Genomic DNA, 20228 nt, shown 5'->3' with positions numbered 1-20228 from the left:
TTTTTTGTCTTTTTTCCGTGTCCGGCAACGGATCGCAACCCTCAGTGTTGCCCCCGTACCGGACCGGGGACCGGCAACGGGATCGCAAGCCTCGGTGCTGCTCCCGCGCCTCGCTCAACCAGTGAGCAGGAACCGGTCTATACGTGGGATCCGAACCCTCGGACGGGAGCGCCGCCGCGCTTCCCAAGCGGCGCACTATCCAGTGCGCCACTGGGCCGGCCCCTAATATTTACCATTTCAAGTGTTCTTCATTCCTTCCTGAAGATCTGTTACAAATGCCAACTGTTCTGCCTTGTCCCTAGTGCCACAAAAGAAAAACTTTTGGTGCTATTAACATTTCATCAGCCCAGAACTTTCAGACATGGGCTCATAGTAAAACCCAGTGTGCAAATGAACAAAGTCTATCTTTTCTGACTTGCTCAATTATTCCTTCAATCCTCCAGAAAAAGATGGCTTCATAAACTTTACCTAAAAGCAGGAAAGTTATTTTATCTCTAGACAACTGTAAAAGTTTTCCCCAAGAAATCACATCTTGTGTTTAGGAGGGTAGTTTCCTCATTGTTTCAATTTACAACAGCCAACAATATTCAAGCATTTACCATTTGCTAGGTGTAGTGGGTTGAATTATGTCCCCACAAAACTCACTGAGGCTTGGATTGTCTTCCAAGTTTTATGTATTAGAAATTAGCCCCCATTGTGACTGTTAAGAGGGTGGGAAATCCTACTACGGTGATTGAAAGGTGAAGCCTTAAAGAGGTGATTGGATTGTAAGGCCATACAGTAGTGGATGGATTAAATATGGTGGCCTGGAGTGTGGTTCTGAGGGCTTTAAAAGAAGAGAAGAGTCTGTCTTTCTTTCTCTTGCTCTCTCTGCTCCCACCGTCTTGCAAAGTGAGACCCCTGGGTCACTGTCGCCACCACCAGATGGACTTTGGACTTCTCAGCCTCAGAAACTGTAAGCAATAAATTTCGTTTTTCTTCAGAAATTACCCAGTTCCAAGTATTTTGTTATAAGCAACCTAAACAGACTAATACACTAGGCATTGTTTGAATTACTTTACATAAATCCTACTGCTCACAATACTACTATGAGATAAATGAGTACTGTTATTATCCTCATTGTACAGATAAGAGAAACCCATATTCAGAGAGGTAAAGATTCACACTCGCAAAGGGAGGATTCACTCTCAGGTAGTCTGATCCCAGAGTCTAAGCTCTTAACTGCTAATCTGCACTACCTTACAACTGGAAAGTCATTCAGGGAGTCCAGAGTACAGCTGATCCACTCGTTAGACAGAAATTTTACAGCCTTTTTGCCTTGCCAGAATTTTAAAGATGCAATAATTTGTTACTAAATGTTCATAGTAACAAGTTCAAAATATATAGAATGGTAGACACTCTTCAGAGATAAACAGAGTTAAAAGTTCTAAGTATGGGCCGGCCCGGTGGCGCACTGCTACAGTGCGCCACTTGGGAGCACGGTGGCGCTCCCGCCGAGGGTTCGGATCCCACATACAGACCGGCCGCTCACTGGCTGAGCGAGGTGCGGGAGCAACACCGAGGGTTGCGATCCCGTTGCTGGTCCCGGTCCAGTACGGGCGCGACACTGAGGGTTGCGATCCATTGCCGGTCACGAAAAAAGACAAAAAAAAAAAAAAAAAGGAAAAAAAGTTCTAAGTAAATATTTCCATTTCTGGCCAAGATAGAGTAATAGGAATTGAATTTACCCTCTTGCCTAAAACAACAACAACAACAACAAAAAAGACAAAATACATGTCAAAACTTGGACAGCAGACAACAAAGGACAATAATCCCTAAGAAATAAATTAGGTGAGTCCTACAATTTAGTGTCTTGTGAGTCACCAGTTTAGTGTCTTGTGAGAGTCTCTAGGCCTTGGCACAGAAAGAGAGAAGTGTCTAAAGATGAGACAGAGCTGAGTATGGAGGGTTGAAGACAACTAGAGTTTATAGAACAGAGTATCAGAGAGAAGAGAGCTGAATAAAGACAGAAAACTCAAGAGATATACAGAGGGTCCCCCTTGAGTACTCAGTAGAATACTGATCGACACACCCATGTGCGGAAACTACCCAAGGCTGGAGAAATAAACATCTGAGAAAATGAAAGGGAATAGTGCCTAGTGTTCATACCGGGTCAGAACCAGTGTCTGCTCCCTAAAACCAGACTAGAAAAACTCATAATTTGTGGGCTTTGAGTAGAAGAAATAGGAGGTCTTGCTTCAATAGTGGAAAATAATTACTTCTAGTCTGAGCCCTACTCCAAAACTGCCTAATCATAAAAGCAAGACCCAGAAGGATCCACGTTGCCATGTAACTTAACTGCATCTCAGAGAAAAGTGCAAGATGCTTTATATGAATATAGAAATATTCAGCACCCAACAAGATAAAATCCACAATGTCTAACATCCAAAGATTACTAGGCATGCAAAGAAGCAGGAAAATACAACCCATAACAAGGAGAAAGGTCAATCAATTGAAATAAACTCAAACCTGATAGATATGTTAGAATTACCAGTGAAGGGGCCAGCCCGTGGCTTACTCGGGAGAGTGTGGTGCTGATAACACCAAGGCCACAGGTTCAGATCCCATATAGGGATGGCCAGTTGACTCACTGGGTGAGCGTGGTGCTGACAACACCAAGCCAAGGGTTAAGATCCCCTTACCGGTCATCTTTAAAAAAAAAAAAAGAATTAGCAGTGAAGGACACTAAAATAGTTATAATAACTGTATTACATTATGTTCCAAATGTTTAGGGACATTGAATATAAAAAAAAATCCAAATCAATCAAACTTCTAGACAGAAAACTACAAAGTCAGAGATGAAATATATACTGAATGGGATTAATGACAGATTAAAAATTACAGAAGAGAAGATTAGTGAATTTGAAGGTATAACAATAGGAACTATCCAAAATAAAACATACAGAAAAAAAGGGGGGAGGGGATTATTGAGCTGTGTGATAACTTAGATTCCTTAAAGGAGAGGTGTGGAAAGAAGAAAAATAAATTTTGAATGTGACCAAAACATCCAAACTTGATAAAAACTGTAAAGTGACCCAAGAAGCTCAACAAACACCCCAAGCATAAAAAGCATGAAACAACATCATGAGAATATGAAAAGAAAAAAACCTATCAACTTAGAATTCTATACCAGCAAAACTATCTTTAGAAAGTAAAGATAAAATAAAGGTGTTTTCATTGTCAGACATACAAAAGCTGAAAGAATTTGTCACAGTCTACACTAGAATAAATGTTAAAGGAAGTTCTATAGGAAAAAGGAAAATTATATCAGATTGAAATTTGTATCTACACACAGGAATGAAAAGTACAGAACTGGTAACCACGTGGGTAAATGTATGAGACTGTGTTATATTTTATATAATCTCATTAAATAATTAGCTGTTTAAAGAAAAAGAATATCAGTGTATCATGGGGTTTATAATATATCTACAAGTAAAATGTATGAAAATAATAGCAAAAACAGAATGGGAAGTGGGAAACTGAAGTATACTGTTGATAGGTTCTTTTAGCATATGTGAAGTAATATAATATCACTTTAAGGTAGACTTTGATAAGTTAAAGATGTACACTATAGGGCCGACCCCGTGGCGCACTCAGGAGAGTGCGGTGCTGGGAGCGCAGTGGCGCTCCCGCCTCGGGTTCGGATCCTATATGGGAATGGCTGGTGCACTCACTGGCTGAGCGCGGTGCAGGCGACACCAAGCCAAGGGTTGCGATCCCCTTACCGGTCACAAAAAGGACAAAAAAAAAAAAAAGATGTACACTATAAACCCAGATACAACCATAAAATGACAAAATGAAGAATTATACTTAATAAGCTACCAAAGGAGATAGGATAATACATATACACAATCCAAAAAAAGTAGAAAAAGAAAAAATAAACAGGTGATACAAACAGAAAAATTAAAAGAGCAAGATGATAGACTCAAACTTAACCATATTAACAATCACATTAAATGTTAATGGTCTAAACACCCCATTAAAAGGCAGAGATAAACACTGGCTTGGTTAGCTCACTTCTTGGCTAGAGTGTGGTGCTGATAACACCAAGGTCAAGAGTTTGGATCCTGTATCAGTCACCTGCCAAAAAAAGAAAATAGGAAGGAAGGAAGGAGGGAAAGAAAGGAAAGATTATCAGATTGGATAAAAAGGAAAAGCCCAATGATAAGATACCTACAAGTAATGCACATTAAATAGAAAGACAAATAAGCTAAAAGCTACAAGATGGAAAACGATATGCTAAACTAATCCTGGTCAAAAGAAAGTTTCACATCTGGCTGGCCAGTTAGCTCTCTTGGTTAGAGAGTGATGCTGATATCACCAAGGTCAAGGGTTTGGATCCCCTTACAGGCCAGATGCCAAAAAACTAAAGCTTCACATCAAAGTAGATTTCAGATCAAAAAATATTATGAGGGATAAAGAAAGTCATTTTATTTATTTATTTGTGGGGGGTGGCTGGTTGGTACAGGGAAAGAAGGTCATTTTAAAGCAATAAAGTCAGGGGCTGGATGGTTAGCTCAGTTGGTTAGAGTGTGGTGCTTATAACACCAAGGTCAAGGGTTCAATTCCCCTATAGCCCAGCCACGAAAAAACCCCAAAATCTTAACCAGACTGAACATGAAAAAAGAGAGAAGAAACAAATTACTAATTTCAGGAATGAAAGAGGTGAAATCATTAAAGATTCTACACATATGCAAAGGATAATAAGGGAATATTATGACGAACTTTATCTCAATAACTTAGATGAAATGAATAAATTCCTTGACAGACACAAATTATCAAAGCTCACTCAAAAAGAAATTAATAACTTGACTAGCTCTATCTCTATTAAATAAATTGAAATTGTAATTTAAAACTTTCCCACAAGGAAAACTCCAGACACAAATATCTTCACTAGTGTAATCTACCATTTAATTTTACACAAATTGTTCCAAAACATTGAAGAATTCATTCTATGAGGTCAGCATTATCCTCTTATCAAAACCGGATAAAGACATTACAAGAAAAGAACACTACACATTAATATCACCTCATGACATAAATGCAAAACACTTAAACAAAATCTTAGCTAATCAGGGGCTGGTGGTAAGCTCAGTTGGCTAGAATGCAGTGTTGTAACACCAAGGTCAACAGGGGTTGGATCCCCATACCAGCCAGCCACCAAAACAAACAAACAAAAAACCTTAGCTAATCAAATCCAACAATATTTTAAAAGAATAATACAATACATGGGCTGGCCCGGTGGCGCACTGGAGAGTGTGCTGCTTGGGAGTGTGGCGGCGCTCCTGTCGAGGATTCGGATCTCATGTGGAGACCAGTTCCCGCTCACTGGTTGAGCGCGGTGCGGGCGCAACACCAAGGGTTGCGATCCCGTTGCCGGTCCCCGGTACGGGCGCGACACCGAGAGTTGCGATCCCATTACCGGTCAGTAAAAAAGAAAAAAAAAAGAATAATACAATACATAACAGGGGCGGGAGGGGGATAAATTGAAATTTTTTTAAAAGGGGGAAAAAAAAACAACAAGTGGGGTTTATCTCAGGAATGAAGGGTTGGTTTAATATTCAAAGAGCAATCAATGTTATTCATTATATTAATAAATTTAAAAAGAAAATCTATATGATCATCTCAATAGATGCAGAAAAAGCATCCGACAAATGAAACTTTCATTCTTGATGAAAACTCTCAGAAAACTAGGAAAACAAGTGAACTCCTAACCCTGATAAAGGACATCTATGAAAAACTTACAGCTAAGGGGCCGGCCCGTGGCTCACTCGGCAGAGTGCGGTGCTGATAACACCAAGGCCACAGGTTCGGATCCTATACAGGGATGGCCGATTAGCTCGCTTGGGAGAGCGTAGTGCTGACAACACCAAGTCAAGGGTTAAGATACCCTTACCGGCCATCTTTTAGAAACAACAACAAAAACTTACAGCTAGCATCACACTTAATGGTGAAAGAAACAATGCTTTCCTCCATAAGATCAGGAACATGATAAAGAGTTTGCTCTTACCACTTCTACTCAACATTGTACTGGAGGTTCCACCAGTGCAATAGTGCAAGATAAACAAATAAAAGGTCTCCATATTGGGCAGTGGGGGGGGGGGGCCTTTATATTCACAGACATGACTGTCTATGTAGAAAATCCAATGGAATCTACCAAAAAAAAAAAAAACCTAGTAGAACTAATAAGACCACTTAACAAGGCTGCAGAATAGAAGATCAATGCACAAAAACAAATTGTATTTCTCTATACTAGCAATGAGCAATTAAAATTTAAAAACTGAAATTTAAAAAGCAGGCATTTACAATAATACCAAACATTATGAAATACTTAGCAGAAAATGTGACAAGTGAAAGGCCTGTACAGTACAAAATATTGCTGAAATTCAAGGAGGCCTAAACAATCTAAGATATGCCTAGTTCATGGATCAGAACACTCAATATTTTTATTTGAATAGACAGTTCACAAAAGAAGATACACAAACGGCAACAGCACTTAAAAAGATGCTCACCATCAGCCATCAGGACAATACAAATTAAAAGTTCCAATACCACTGAACGTCTATTAGAATGGAAAAGTTTAAGACTGACCATACCAAGTGGTGAAAAGGATGTAGAAAAACAGCTTTCATTCACTGTTGGTGGAAATGTAAAATGGTACCACTTTGTAAAACAGTGTGACAGTTTCTTAAAAAGCTAAATACAATCAGTCATCCCTTGATATCTGCAGGGGATTGGTTTCAGGACCACTGTGGATACTAAAATCCTCAGATGCTCAAGTCTGTTCTATAAAATGGCATAGTATTTGCATACTCCTGTATACTTCAAATCATCTCTAGGTTACTTATAATATCTAATACAATGTAAATGCTATGTAAATAGTTGTTATAGTTTTTATTTGTATTATTTTTTCATTGTATGGTTATTGTTATTGTTTTTAATATTTTTGATCTGAGGTTAGTTGAATTTGTGGATACAGAACCCACAGATATGAAGGGCTGACTGTATATACCTACCTGTATACACCTACCATGCTATCCAACCATTCCACCTTTATTTATCCACAAAAAAAGGGGGGGGAATATAAGCCCATATAAAGACTTGTACATAAATATTTATAGAAGCTTTATTTGTATAGACAAAAACTGGAAACAACCCAAATGTCCATCAATAGGCAAATAAACAAATTGTGGCATATTGTACAATGGAAAACTATTCAGCGTAAAAAGAAGGAACTATTGATACACACTGCATGGATGAATCACAAAATAATTACGCTTAAATAATTATTAAACAAGCCAGATGCCACCTTCCTCCCCCATCCCAGAAAATACACTAAATACTGTATGATCTCATTTATACAAAACTCTAGAAAATGAAAACTAATGTAAAATAACAGAGAGCACATTAGTAGTTGCTTTGGGATGGAGAGAGGAAAGAACAGAGATGGACAAGAGGGAGGGAAAAAATTACACAGTACAACAAGAAAACTTTTGAGGGTGAAGAATATATTGACAATCTTGATTGTGATGATGGTTTTACAGGTGTATACATGTATCGACACTTATAAAACTGTACAGTTTATATATACATACTTTATATGTCAATTATACCTCAGTAAAACAATTTTTTACACAATGAAAAAAAGTTATAAGTATACGCTTCAGAAATTTTCTAAGGATGTACAAGTACATATGCAGGTAAATATTTTTCTGTTTACACACAGATTATGCAAGGTATATATCTTACTTTTTCTCACTTAGCATTATATGCAGACATCTTTTTATATTAGCAGAAATGGTTTACCCCATTTTTTTAAAAGGCAACATAGCATACATAACAAGGATGTACTGTGATTGATGGGCATTTAGGTTATTTCTAATTTGCTATTTTAAGACTGAAATAAACTTATTTTGTAAATATTTATAAGCATACACATACAAGCAAAGGGTGCATGCATTTAAAACTTCTATATTGTCAAATAATCCTCTAAAAAATCTGCCTCATAATCTACATCAAGCTGTTAGAATTGATAAATCAATTTTTAGCAAGGTCACAGAATATAAGGTCAACATACAATAAACAATGTAAGTAGCAACATGTTGAAAATGAAATTAAATGATACTATTTTAAATAACAACAAAAAATCAAATACCTAGAAATGAAATCCAACAAGAGATAACAGGCTTGTACATAAAAGACTACAAAACATTATTGAAAAATATTAATGATCTAAATAAATGGAGGGATATACTATGTTCATGGATTAGAGGACATAATTGTGTAAAGATGTAATTCTCCCCAAACTGATTTATAGATTCAATAAAACCCTAATCAAAATTCCGGGTTTTTGTTGTTGCTGTTCTGTTATTGAAATTGGCAAACTGATTCTTAAATGTATATAAAAAATGCAATGGCCAAAAATAACCAATACAATCTTGAATAACAACATCAAACCTGAAGACTCACACTACTAGATACTGAATTATTTTAAGCCTACAGTGTGGTATTGTCACTAGCATAAATAGAACCATGCAACAATAAATGGCACTAGGTCAGTTGGATATCCATATGGAAAAACATTATTTTTAACATCTCCCTCACACCATGCACAAAACAGATTCTAGATGATTCTAGATCTAGATATGATAAGTAGAACAGTGTTTCTAGAGAATAACGTAAAAGATTCATGATCTTGGGATAAACAAATATTTCTTAAATAGGGCATATAATACACTTACCTTAAAGGAAAAGATAGATAAACTGGACTATATTAAAATTAAAAACTTGTTCATCAAAAGACATCATTAAGAGAATAGAAAAGCAGAACACAGAATGGAAGGAGATAGTAGCAACAACTCCAAAAACATACTCTTTTCCTAAGTATACAAGGACCATGTACAAATCAAGAAGAAAATGACAATCCAACAGAAAAACAGGCAAAAGTGGGCATTTAACCAAAGAGAATACCCAAATGTTCAACTAAAAAGTGCTCAACCTCATTAGTCATCAAAGAAAAGCAAACAAAATCCAGAATTAAATCCATTACATACCCACCAGAATGTCTATAACTAAAGAGTGACCATACCACATACCGGTGAGGGTGTGGAGCAACTGGACTCACAATAGTGCTGCTAGGACTATAAAATAGTGCAACCACTTTGGAAAACTGTTTTGCAGTATCTACTAAAGCTGAACAGATGTATCGCCTATGACTCAGTAATTCCATTCTTAGGTTCATATGCAACATAAATGTATACAAGTATATATGAAAAGACATATTCAAGAATTTCACAACTACATTATTAGTAACATTCAAAACTTGGAAACAATCCAGTGTCCATGCACATAGTGGCATAGTAATGCAACAGGATACTATATAACCATGAAAAGATTATTACAGACAATGACATGGATTAATCCCACAGACAATGTTGAGAGAAAACAAAAAATACCTTATGATTACATTTATATCAAGTTCAAAAACACATCAAACTAATTGACGTAACAAAGCACTGGTTTCCATTTTGGGGGTGAGAGTGTAATGACTGAGAGGGGACATCTAGGATGCTGGTCCTGCTCTATTTCTTGATGTGAATGGTGGCTTAAATGATGTGATCCCTTTGTGAAAATACGGTGATACACACTTTTATGTATTTTTTTTCTGTACATTACACTTGAATAATCAGGTTTACTTTAAGAAAATACCAAGGGCCAGCCCGGTGGCGCACTGCTACAGTGCGCCACTTGGGAGCGCGGTGGCGCTCCCGCCGAGGGTTCGGATCCCACATACAGACCGGTTCCCGCTCACTGGCTGAGCAAGATGTGGGAGCAACACGGAGGGTTGCGATCCCGTTGCCGGTCCTGGTCCAGTACGGGCGTGACACTGAGGGTTGTGATCCATTGCCGGACACGAAAAAAGACAAAAAGGAAAAAAAAATAAAATAAAATAAAAAATTAAAAAATACCAAGAGTATATATGAACATTTCACTACATCCTCACCGTAACAGAGTTACAAATCTAACCTTTGCCAGTTATTATAGGTGAAATTGGCATCTCTTGTTTTGGTTTACATCTCCTTAGTTACAAACAAGGTTGAATAAAAAAAAAGTAAGGTTGTTCGTTTCTAGAATTCTCTTGAAAACAAATTCTAAGGGAGTTCAGTATTTATCGTGGCCTGTTACCATAGCTACAAATGTGCCATGAATGGAAGGAAGCCCCAAGCGCTGAAATAAGTCCTGTCCCAACTCTATAGCAGCAGGATTTTAAATGGCAAAGGAAAGGTCTTGTTGGAAGACCTAGAAACAAGCAATATGGGACAGAAACATGAGTGTCAAGGGAGTGAGTGCCAGGAGTTGTGGCACCACAGGAAAATGATAGCTCTAGACAGGGGAAGAAAGCTCCTGGACGTGATTTATACTGCCTAGCTTGGACACATTCTTAACTTCAATTTTGTGAAAAACAAATGTCAAAAAAGCAAGGACTTCTTAAAAAAACAACTTTCAGCACTCTTTTATACATAGCAAGCCTGTACCTACAGCCTAGCACAGGAAGCTGACAAGTACAGGGGTGCCCACCCAGGGTCTTCTCCAAAGCTGTAACTGAAACAACACAGGGCCTGTTTCTTAAAAAGCAGGGAAGTAATGCGTTTCAGAAATACTTCCACCAAAAATAGCTACGAATATATGTGACCTCAAGGGATTAAGACTCTGGTGCTCTAGAAAACTGTCACAGCACTGAGGCAACTTGATAGCCAATAATCACTGGTTATGTGTGGATTGTGGCTCTACTTGTCCAAACTAAACTGTTTTAAGTTGGAAGAATTGCTCCAACTGTGAAAAAAAATTTTAATTTCCAAACTCAGTTGGATTAAAAAAACAAAAAAATGCCAAAAAATTTAACCTAACATGTTAAACTTCCCTTTCTTTTTAGACTGTAGTTACTTAAGAACACTAAATAAATGTATCACTTATATTCTACCCCCTTAATTTTAAGACTGGCCAGTTGTGTACTATAGCTTCTCAAGTCACATCATTAAGACATACTGAACTCAAAAATGTTAAAATATTTCTAAAAATGATTTCAGAATAGATTAAAGCACAGTATTTCAGAACACTGAGTTTTGATAAAGAACAAAAGGTAGAATGGCTTAATGATTGAGCCTGGGCTCTTTAGTCATACAAAACTCACTCTCAATCCTACGTTTGAATAAATTTAGCCATGTGGTTTGGGGCACACTCCTTAACTTCTCCCTACTCAGATTTATTTGCAAAATGCAGGCAACAACTCATCCAATTATTATTAAGCACCTACATGCTAAGACTCCAGACACTGCTTAATAATGAGTACAGTGCTTGGTATACAGCTGATACTCTAAATTAGCTAAATATTAGTTGTACCAATTACATACCGAGCAACTCAAAGAAATGATAGAAAAACAAGATGGGATTTGATTTTCCTGATCCAGGTTGGATCTGCTTATCACCACTTCCTCTAAAGTGCTCCCAAAGGATCCCTTTAGTGATCCATCCTAGAATTTTACGCGTCCCTATTACATATTACAATTTCCAAAACAAAACTGTTCATCTTCATCCCAATATTCCAGCATGCTCACTCTCCTACTGTCCTACAATCAGTGGCAGCTGATTCGCGGTCTTGTTTACAACTCTCCAGTGCCATCTGTCTGGGGCAGGAGCCAGTTAGATGTTTACATTTATCCCACCAATTTCCCCTTTCGACGATCTTAAAGTTCATTCTCACCTTCCTATAAGCAGCAAAATCCAACTCTGAAGATTTGCTTTTCTATCAACCCATTCCAGAACACAAGCACGGGTATTAACGTATTTATTGGTACTCCTAACATTTTAGAATTTTGGGTTTTGAAACTTTTTTTCAAGGTGAAGTACTGTAAGACTTGCAATTAAAACACAAATGAATTGCATTCAAGTTGTAACTGTAACAAAGGTTTTGTTGAAGACAGGCCGGCCCGTGGCTCACTCGGTAGAGTGCGTGCTGAGACCACCAAGGCCACGGGTTCGGATCCTATATAGGGATGGCTGGTTAGCTCACTGGCTGAGCGTGGTGCTGACAACACCAGGCCAAGAGTTGAGATCCTCTTACCAGTCATCTTTAAAAAAAAAAAAAAAAAAGAAAAATTTTTGTTGAAGTCAGTCAAGCCTGAAAAATGACTAAAATCAAGAACTAAAACGTCGGGGAAAACTTCACCTTTCAAGCACACAGACCTAGGAAGTGGGAGTGACACTATCCTCACAGGACTAAGCCACTGTCCTCCAGTCTTCCCTGATGATTGGCTACCTACAAATCTTACTGATATGAATTTTTCTAAAAACCAGTACCAATCATCTCTCCCCTTCATAATTACCTTCATTGGCTTCTTTGGGTGACAGGTTTTCTCCTTATCCAAACTGCCACCTCTCGAAAATGCTCGTGGGATCTTAGGTTTGCTGACTACATAAAATGAAGTCTACACAGCTAACTACACCAAGGAACCCTTTCACAAAGCAAACTCAAGTGACAAGCCAACTTGACAAAACTTGTTTGGTACTGCTTCATACACGAAAAAAAGAATCACCTCCATAAACCAGATTATTTTGTAAAAACATCATTACCTATGTATTTGTACTTAAGTCCAGTGTGGTAGCTTCCGGCAAAACCCTGACTCCCATGAATGGTCAAAAAATCTGCAATAGGATTTTATAATTTCCTTCAATTTTGGCTTAGATGCAGCAGGTATCCAGCCATCCATTGCTGGAAACATACAAATCAACTCAAAAAAAATTTGGTGGTTGCTCCAAATGCACAACCATCTCCAGCTATCTTATGAAAAAGCAATTCACAAAATATAATTGTTTATTCTAATCGCCAGCATGCACTTACGATAGAAACTACTAGATATCACTAATTTGCCTAATTACTAAGTATGCTTCTAAAATCTTAAGTCCAGGGTATACTTTTGTCAACATCTCATTTTAAAAAGAATGAGGTGTGGTGAAGCATCACTTACCAATTGTAAATGTATGTCTTCTGAAACAGGAAATACAGAAATGTATCTTACAGATACACATGTAAATATGCAGGGTCTTCAAAAAATTCATGGACATTTCTATCAATTCTATTATCTTTTAATTCTATTTTCCCATAAACATTTTGAAGTACCCTTTTACTTAAGTAGAATACATTGCAAAGGTATTTACTGCAGCACCTTTTACAATCAGAAGGCTGGAAACTTGTCCAAAAGTAGTAAATTGTTTTTTTTAAAAAATCAGGTTTACTGGGCCGGCCCATGGCTCACTTGGGAGTGTGGTGCTGATAACGAGTCAAGGGTTAAGATCCCCTTACTGGTCTTTATTAAAAAAAAAAAAAAAATCAGGTTTACATCAATGTTAGGCAGTCAAAAATGATCGATCTAAATGCCCAACATAATTATCTGTAAGATATTAACTAAATATCTATACACGCTGATGTATAAACTATCTCAAGAAGAAATTATGTGAGCACTGTTTCTGGTAACGGGGACTGCTACACTACTGTTTTACTGTGTGCAAGTATTACTGACAATGGATTTAATCATTCTCTGCTCCTGCCACTGGCCTTTGGGGGGAGGGAATATAAAGTTTAACCTCAGCCTAAGAAGGATTACTGACACATTCAGCCTTATTTGGTTGCACCACCCAAAATTTCATGCTAGAAAATGATCCATAATTACGCCTTGTATTAAATATGCATATTGTACTTTAATGATTAAAATAAATATCGTGTTGCTACCTGGTTTGGAAGACAGGACAGATAATCAATTAACTTAGTGTTCTTCACAACAAGATTACAGGCATTCCACCCTCACCTCCCCCATATACATCATCTTTGGGAAACATTATTTCCACAGAAAAAAGGGGTGATCTTTTCACATTCAGGCAAACATAATACTGTCAACATATTTGGATTAGAGATTTTATTTTAGAAGTATAAAGGATGGAGGCGCAATAATATTTGGCATTTTTTAATTTAGGTTTGTTTTATTTAAGTTTAATGTTAATTCCATGCTGTGTTTCAGTAAGAACAATACAGATTCTGTATCTGTGGCTCCAGTCAGATATCCAGTAGTACAAATTAGCTTCAAGTTACACATACTGAACAAAAGAGGTTGAGCGAGCGAAGGAGGGGAGGGCAGGGTGGGGTGACCAGGGGGAGAGGGAAGAAGAAGAAACAAAGAACTGAACACGCATGCAGGCTTTTCCATACCACCTTCAATGCTAACCTGCTTCAGAGGGAGAGTAAAAGTAGGCAAGAATGAGCAGCCACGGATTGTTGAACTGTTACCAGCACCACGCTTTTCAGCAACACATCAGCAGAGTTTGAAACACTTCTTACAGCAAAACCATTACAACAAACTCCCCAAACAACCACTTCGTGCTAACACCCAGTTAATTTTAAACATTGGTATAAAATTCGATTTAAACAATGAGAAAAAGGAAAAATAATACCACACACATATGCTCTACAGTGTGATTAACCTCTCTCTTAGATGCTTGCATCACCTGGAAGTCTAATGGCTTTCAAATGTAATTTCCATTTCCGATGGTGATCCTGCCACATCTGCCATGGAGACAATACAGTAATGCTGAAAAAGCCTCTATGCAGTCCTGTTAGTGTCTTAAAGAACTTAAAAGCTGGGACCAGTAAAATCCACAGAAATTCACTCTTGCCTTTAAGAACTTTTGGAAACTGTTTTTTCTTTAAGGAAAAAAAAAAAAAAAACCAACAGGGCAGGAACCTAAATTCTGAGACCAAATGTAAAAGTCAGATTTGGTGGTTCTCAGTGACAATGGGGAATTTCCAAGGGGTGGGATGGGAGGAGTAGGGTGGTCAGAGATGGTTTCTCTTGTTGGCTTTTATGTCTCACTGATTTTCATCTTCCACATCCTGCAGCGCTTCTTTATTCTGCTCTTCACCTGTGAAGAAGAATGACAGTTAATTATTTCATGCTAATTACATTAAGCTATAGTAGTCACAAACAAAGGTATCATTCCAAGCATAAAGTCTCCTCATATTTGCTACAATTGGTATTAAACAGACAGGCAGAGGGCTTTGACCATCCTTGACACCCGAGATGCCTAAGCCAAGAAGGGTTGCTGGATCACAGTCCTGAAAGTATGATGAGTGGTCAGAATGAAAAAAAAACTGATGCACAGGGGGGGGGGGGGGGGGGGGGGGGGGGAGTCAATGTTTTTATGCTAAATAAGCTCTTAAAGTAGACAGCCAAGGTAACTGTATTATTAAAATGATTTTCAAGCTTTCATGTATATCTTGGGTCAAAACACTCTTCCTCAATAACCTCACCTCTTCAAGAATCAAGAGTACTTTGCAGTTTTTTGCAAAATATAATTTACTCACAAGCTCAATATCAGAAATGCTTCAATAAAGTGAACAGAGCAGTAAAATGCTCCAAAGGAGTTCTATAGTGTTTAATTGGGGGGGTTTCTGCTGTTGTAAATGAACATTTTACATTTTATATCTTGGCCAGATACACCAAATTATAACAAGATTTCTCACTTTAGCGTGAAACAGCATGCTCAAACTAAACCAGACCACTGAGGTTATTAAAGAAGGGCATTTGTACCAGTTTTCTCGTGCTATTTTCTTTTCCCTTTGAATATGATGATAAGCCTGAGGAGATTCAACTGCACTACCACATGCAACAGAAAGCCAGCCTATTCACTGGAGGACTGTCTATCTATTAATAAGCATTAAACAAGTCAGCCATAATAAAGAAGCATGCAAATTTTTTCTAAAAAATGATAAAACAGGTAGAAGTTACATTCTTTTCTACTTTACACAAGCCTCTTGAAAAATCAATTAACCCAAGTCATAACAGTTCAGATGACCGTCCATTCATAATTCTTGTTAAATTATTAAATTAGGATGGGTAAATAACACTAAGACTGGCTACCTATAAACACGAAGAATTTACACTGAAGACAGCTTTTAAGAGTCCTAAAAACCTTGATATGATAAACCATAAATGCTGTCATAGCACTAAGGGTTAAGTGAAGATAGCTTTAGTCACTTTAAAATCCTTAATGATAAAAATGTTTGACATTGATATGTGACTCTAAAAAATGACTTAAGGCACCTAAAGATTTTTGACTCATTAAAAAAGACATGCAAAGACAAAAATAACCATTTACTGAGGGAAAAAACTGATGGACACTCAACTGCTTCCCAAAGAACAATAATGTGTTTGAATGTAGGAACCGTAATAGAAACTGCTTCCCAAAGAACAATAATGTGTTTGAATGTAGGAACTGTAATAGAAACATTCACTCTCATATTTAACAGCAAAATACAGTTAACATTCAATACTAAAATACACTCTCATCAACTCATAAGCGCAACCATTAGATTTGCCAAAAGTTCCAAGTAACTTTGGCATAAAATACTGTCATGTAAGTCACACCCAAATCAGAGGTAGGAAGGGGTAGCAGGCCATAGAAGGTTTAGCATCCTGGAATATAGAACAGGCAGTCCTGTGAGCGACAGGATGATAATATGCAGGCATGATTAGTGAAGAACCAAACTAAAAGCAGAATTCACTGTGCCATGATAATGACTTACAAAGTAGTTTTTAAGAAAGGAAGAGTTGGATTTTCCTTTAGGAATCTATATTGCAAGGAGAAAGGGAGGGAGAACAATCATATGACAGCAACATTACAAGAAAAACCAAGAGAGCGGGACAAAGGAAAACATTAATGATAGGACAGTCAGATTTTGGTCTTTTTACTTTGTATAAACTTCGCTCTAAGAAATAATCTACCTGAACCTTTCTTTTACTCTTAAGATGATGTAATATCATACTCTTGAAAGGCATACTGAAGGGGGGGGGGGGGGGGGAAGGTTTCCTTAAATATGTATTTGCCTATCTTTTCTAGAGTACGGGGAGGGTGAAGAGACAGGTAGAACACACATTTTCTCTCCACAAACTTATGTATGGAACATTCCTGTTATCACAGGTTAGAGAAAAGGACTGAAATCACTTGATGAAAAAAGGCTTTGACCCCCTTTAAAGAATTATGTTTCAACATGTTGGGACAGACATTAACATATCATGTAGTTAAAAGACATAAAAGACTGTAAGTAAAAGCTTGTGAACCACATACATTTCTTCCTTTAAAAATCCTCAGTTCAAATGTTCTACGACATTATTTTTCATAGCTACTAAAAGTTTAAAAAGGAGAAAAACACCAAATAATCCTTAAACTAAATTCAAGTAACAGGGGCCGGCCTGTGGTTCACTCGGGAGAGTGCGGTGCTGATAACACCAAGGCCCCGGGTTCGGATCCCATAGAGGGATGGCCGGTTGGCTCACTGGCTGAGCGTCGTGCTGACAACACCAAGGCCCCGGGTTCGGATCCCATAGAGGGATGGCCGGTTGGCTCACTGGCTGAGCGTCGTGCTGACAACACCAAGTCAAGGGTTAAGGTCCCCTTACCGGTCATCTTTAATTAATTAATTAATCAATCAAGCAATCAATCAATTAATTAATTAATTAAAATAAATAAATGCAAGTAACATCCTAGAAAACTGCTAATTCCATGAAAGCAATTCTCCTATATTCAGCATTGAATCTAAGTCACAAAACTGATTTAATAAAACATGTAATCGGGTTTGGATCCCCGTACCAGCCAGCGGCCCACCCACCCCCCAAAAGAAAACATAACCTACTAGCAAAACTGGTGAATTTTGTACCCTTAACAATTTGTAAAGATAAGTTTCTGCTAATTTTTCTAAATGTCAACAGACTACCTGAATTTTTCACTGTTAAACAATCATGTTTCCTAATTGCCAATCTGTTCCTGGATTAAAGAGAAACCCATGCTAACATTAACAAAACATTTGGGTACAAAGACTTCCCAATTATGATACCATAAAAGTAGCTTAAGGAAGATATTGTAAGATGATTTGTTTCATAAAACTATACTCAATAATGAAGAATGAGTACAGTGGCCCTCCATATTCTCAGATGTGGAAACCCAGACACAGAGGGCTGACTATAAAGGACTTGAACACCTTTAAATTTTAGTACTGGGGTGGGGGTAGGAGGGAGGTTGAGTTTTGCCCTGGAACCAATCCCCTGAGGATACTGAAAAACAACTATATCTTTAGTTCTGCATAAAAATGGAGTGACAAATAGTCTACCTTGATTAATCAACTCTCGGTCATCAGTGAGAGAATGAGCAACAGCACCACTAGGAAGTATTAACTTTATTTAATATTGTAATTTAGTAACTTCGTTTTCTGGCAGCTTGCCGGTATAGGAATCAAACCCTTGGTGTTAAGCACCATGCTGTAACCATAGCAACTTAGTCATCATAAGAGATGGCATTTAAAAAATACATAGCATTTCAAACCCAGGTTAACTTTCACCCTTAAAAAAAAAAAAAAAAAAAAAAAAAAAATCCCCAAAGGTTAGAGGAGTATAGCTTACTTAGGTAAATAATGCTCATCACCAAATTCTCCACATGCTTTCCTTTAATCCCTTCAAACAGTCTTCTCTGAGCTGAGGGTGACTGTGAAGAGTCCACAGTTGTTTGGCCATTCTTCTTGACAGTTATTGCTAAAATACAGGAGAACTGGCGACTGGCCAGTACAGGGATCTGAACCCTTGACCTTGGTGTTGCAAAACTGTGCTGTAACCAATCGAGCTAACTGGCCAGCCCCCTACAATAGAATTTTAAAGCTAGAAGGAATCTTACATTATTTAGTTCAGAGATAATAAATTAGTTTTGAGTCCCAAGAGCTGACAGTGGTTGCCTAAAGTGCTGTGTTGAAAAGTATTCTTTGGCTGCATCTGGCTTTGTTGGGAAAATGTGCAAGTGGGTTACATATGTCCATGCCAATCCTAATCTAGTCAAATACCTAAATACTTCATAGAGCTAGTGAGCTTTAGAAGCTGAGTCACTTTAGTACCATAACCCAATAAAGTCAGAAATCTCGCTTGATCCTTCCAGAGGAAAGAAACTGACAACATATATGCCATGATACCCACTTTCGGAGGCACCTTTAAAAAGTACCAATGGAACATCTAGGCAACAAATCAACAGAAAGAAGAAATCTAGGGTTATCAGAGGTGGGAGGGGGGACAGAAGGGGGAGAGGGAGAGATTGGACAAGGGGCATAAAGAATAAGTACGATTTGTAACAATATATATGCTAGTAATATTGATTTGATCAACATATGTCAACGTTGAACCCCAAAAATCTGTGTATTCAATTATGATTCAATTAAAAAAAAAAAATGCCAAACAGAGATGACGGCCTCAAGCAATGAAACATATGCTTCACTTTGGGTAACATTCTTTTTTTTTTTTTTTTGTCTTTTTTCCGTGTCCGGCAACGGATCGCAACCCTCAGTGTTGCCCCCGTACCGGACCGGGGACCGGCAACGGGATCGCAAGCCTCGGTGTTGCTCCCACGCCTCGCTCAGCCAGTGAGCGGGAGCCGGTCTGCATGTGGGATCGCGCTTCCCAAGCGGCGCACTATCTAGTGCGCCACCGGGCCGGCCCCTTGGGTAACATTCTTAAAGGAACTGCACCTAAAACTGACAACAAACTTTTTGTTTCTAAGTCCCTACCACCATCACCAACTGTAAAACTACATTTCAAAATGGTCACATTCATAGTAGTCTGTCTTCTCAAAAAGGACTCAAACATCTTTAATTTTGGTTATTGGGGGGAGGAATGGGGTAGATACCTCTCTGACCATCTACCCTGAAAAATGATTCTTTGGAGACCATCAGAATAAAATCTCCTTTAAAATCAACAAATGTAGGGGCCGGCCTGTGGCTCATTCGGGAGAGTGCAGTGCTGATAACACCAAGGCCACGGGTTCGGATCCCATATAGGGATGGCCGGTTTGCTCACTGGGTGAGCGTGGTGCTGACAACACCAAGTCAAGGGTTAAGATCCCCTTACCGGTCATCTTTAAAAAAAAAAAAAAAAAAATCAACAAATGTAGGCCCGGCCAGTGGCTCACTCGGGAGAGTGCGGTGCTGATAACACCAAGGCCACGGGCTCAGATCCCATATAGGGATGGCCGGTTTGCTCACGGGGTGAGCGTGGTGCTGACAACACCAAGTCAAGGGTTAAGATCCCCTTACCGGTCATCTTTAAAAA

The 20228-nt window shown here is 38.2% G+C and overlaps 1 protein-coding gene and 1 non-coding gene across 2 annotated transcripts in view; one reads left to right on the top strand and one right to left on the bottom strand.

The window, feature by feature from the left end:
• Window positions 1-4545: 4545 nt before the first annotated feature.
• On the top strand, window positions 4546-4619 carry TRNAI-UAU. The gene has a single exon. It is a non-coding gene; the product is annotated as a tRNA-Ile (tRNA).
• Window positions 4620-13994: 9375 nt separating this feature from the next.
• The window catches only part of YWHAE (tyrosine 3-monooxygenase/tryptophan 5-monooxygenase activation protein, epsilon), a 46740-nt gene continuing 40506 nt past the window's right edge, over window positions 13995-20228 (bottom strand). Inside the window, exon 6 of the mRNA XM_008592940.1 lies at window positions 13995-15009. Within this exon, the coding sequence (XP_008591162.1) occupies window positions 14957-15009 (53 nt within the window). The 3' untranslated portion in view covers window positions 13995-14956. The remainder of the gene's footprint in view (window positions 15010-20228) is intronic.

Source organism: Galeopterus variegatus, unplaced genomic scaffold (genome assembly GCF_000696425.1).
Source record: "Galeopterus variegatus unplaced genomic scaffold, G_variegatus-3.0.2 Scaffold155, whole genome shotgun sequence".
In the NCBI taxonomy this organism is placed as follows: domain Eukaryota; kingdom Metazoa; phylum Chordata; class Mammalia; order Dermoptera; family Cynocephalidae; genus Galeopterus; species Galeopterus variegatus.
The sequence above is the reverse complement of the archived record's forward strand: the minus strand, read 5'-3'. Positions and strand labels throughout refer to the sequence as shown.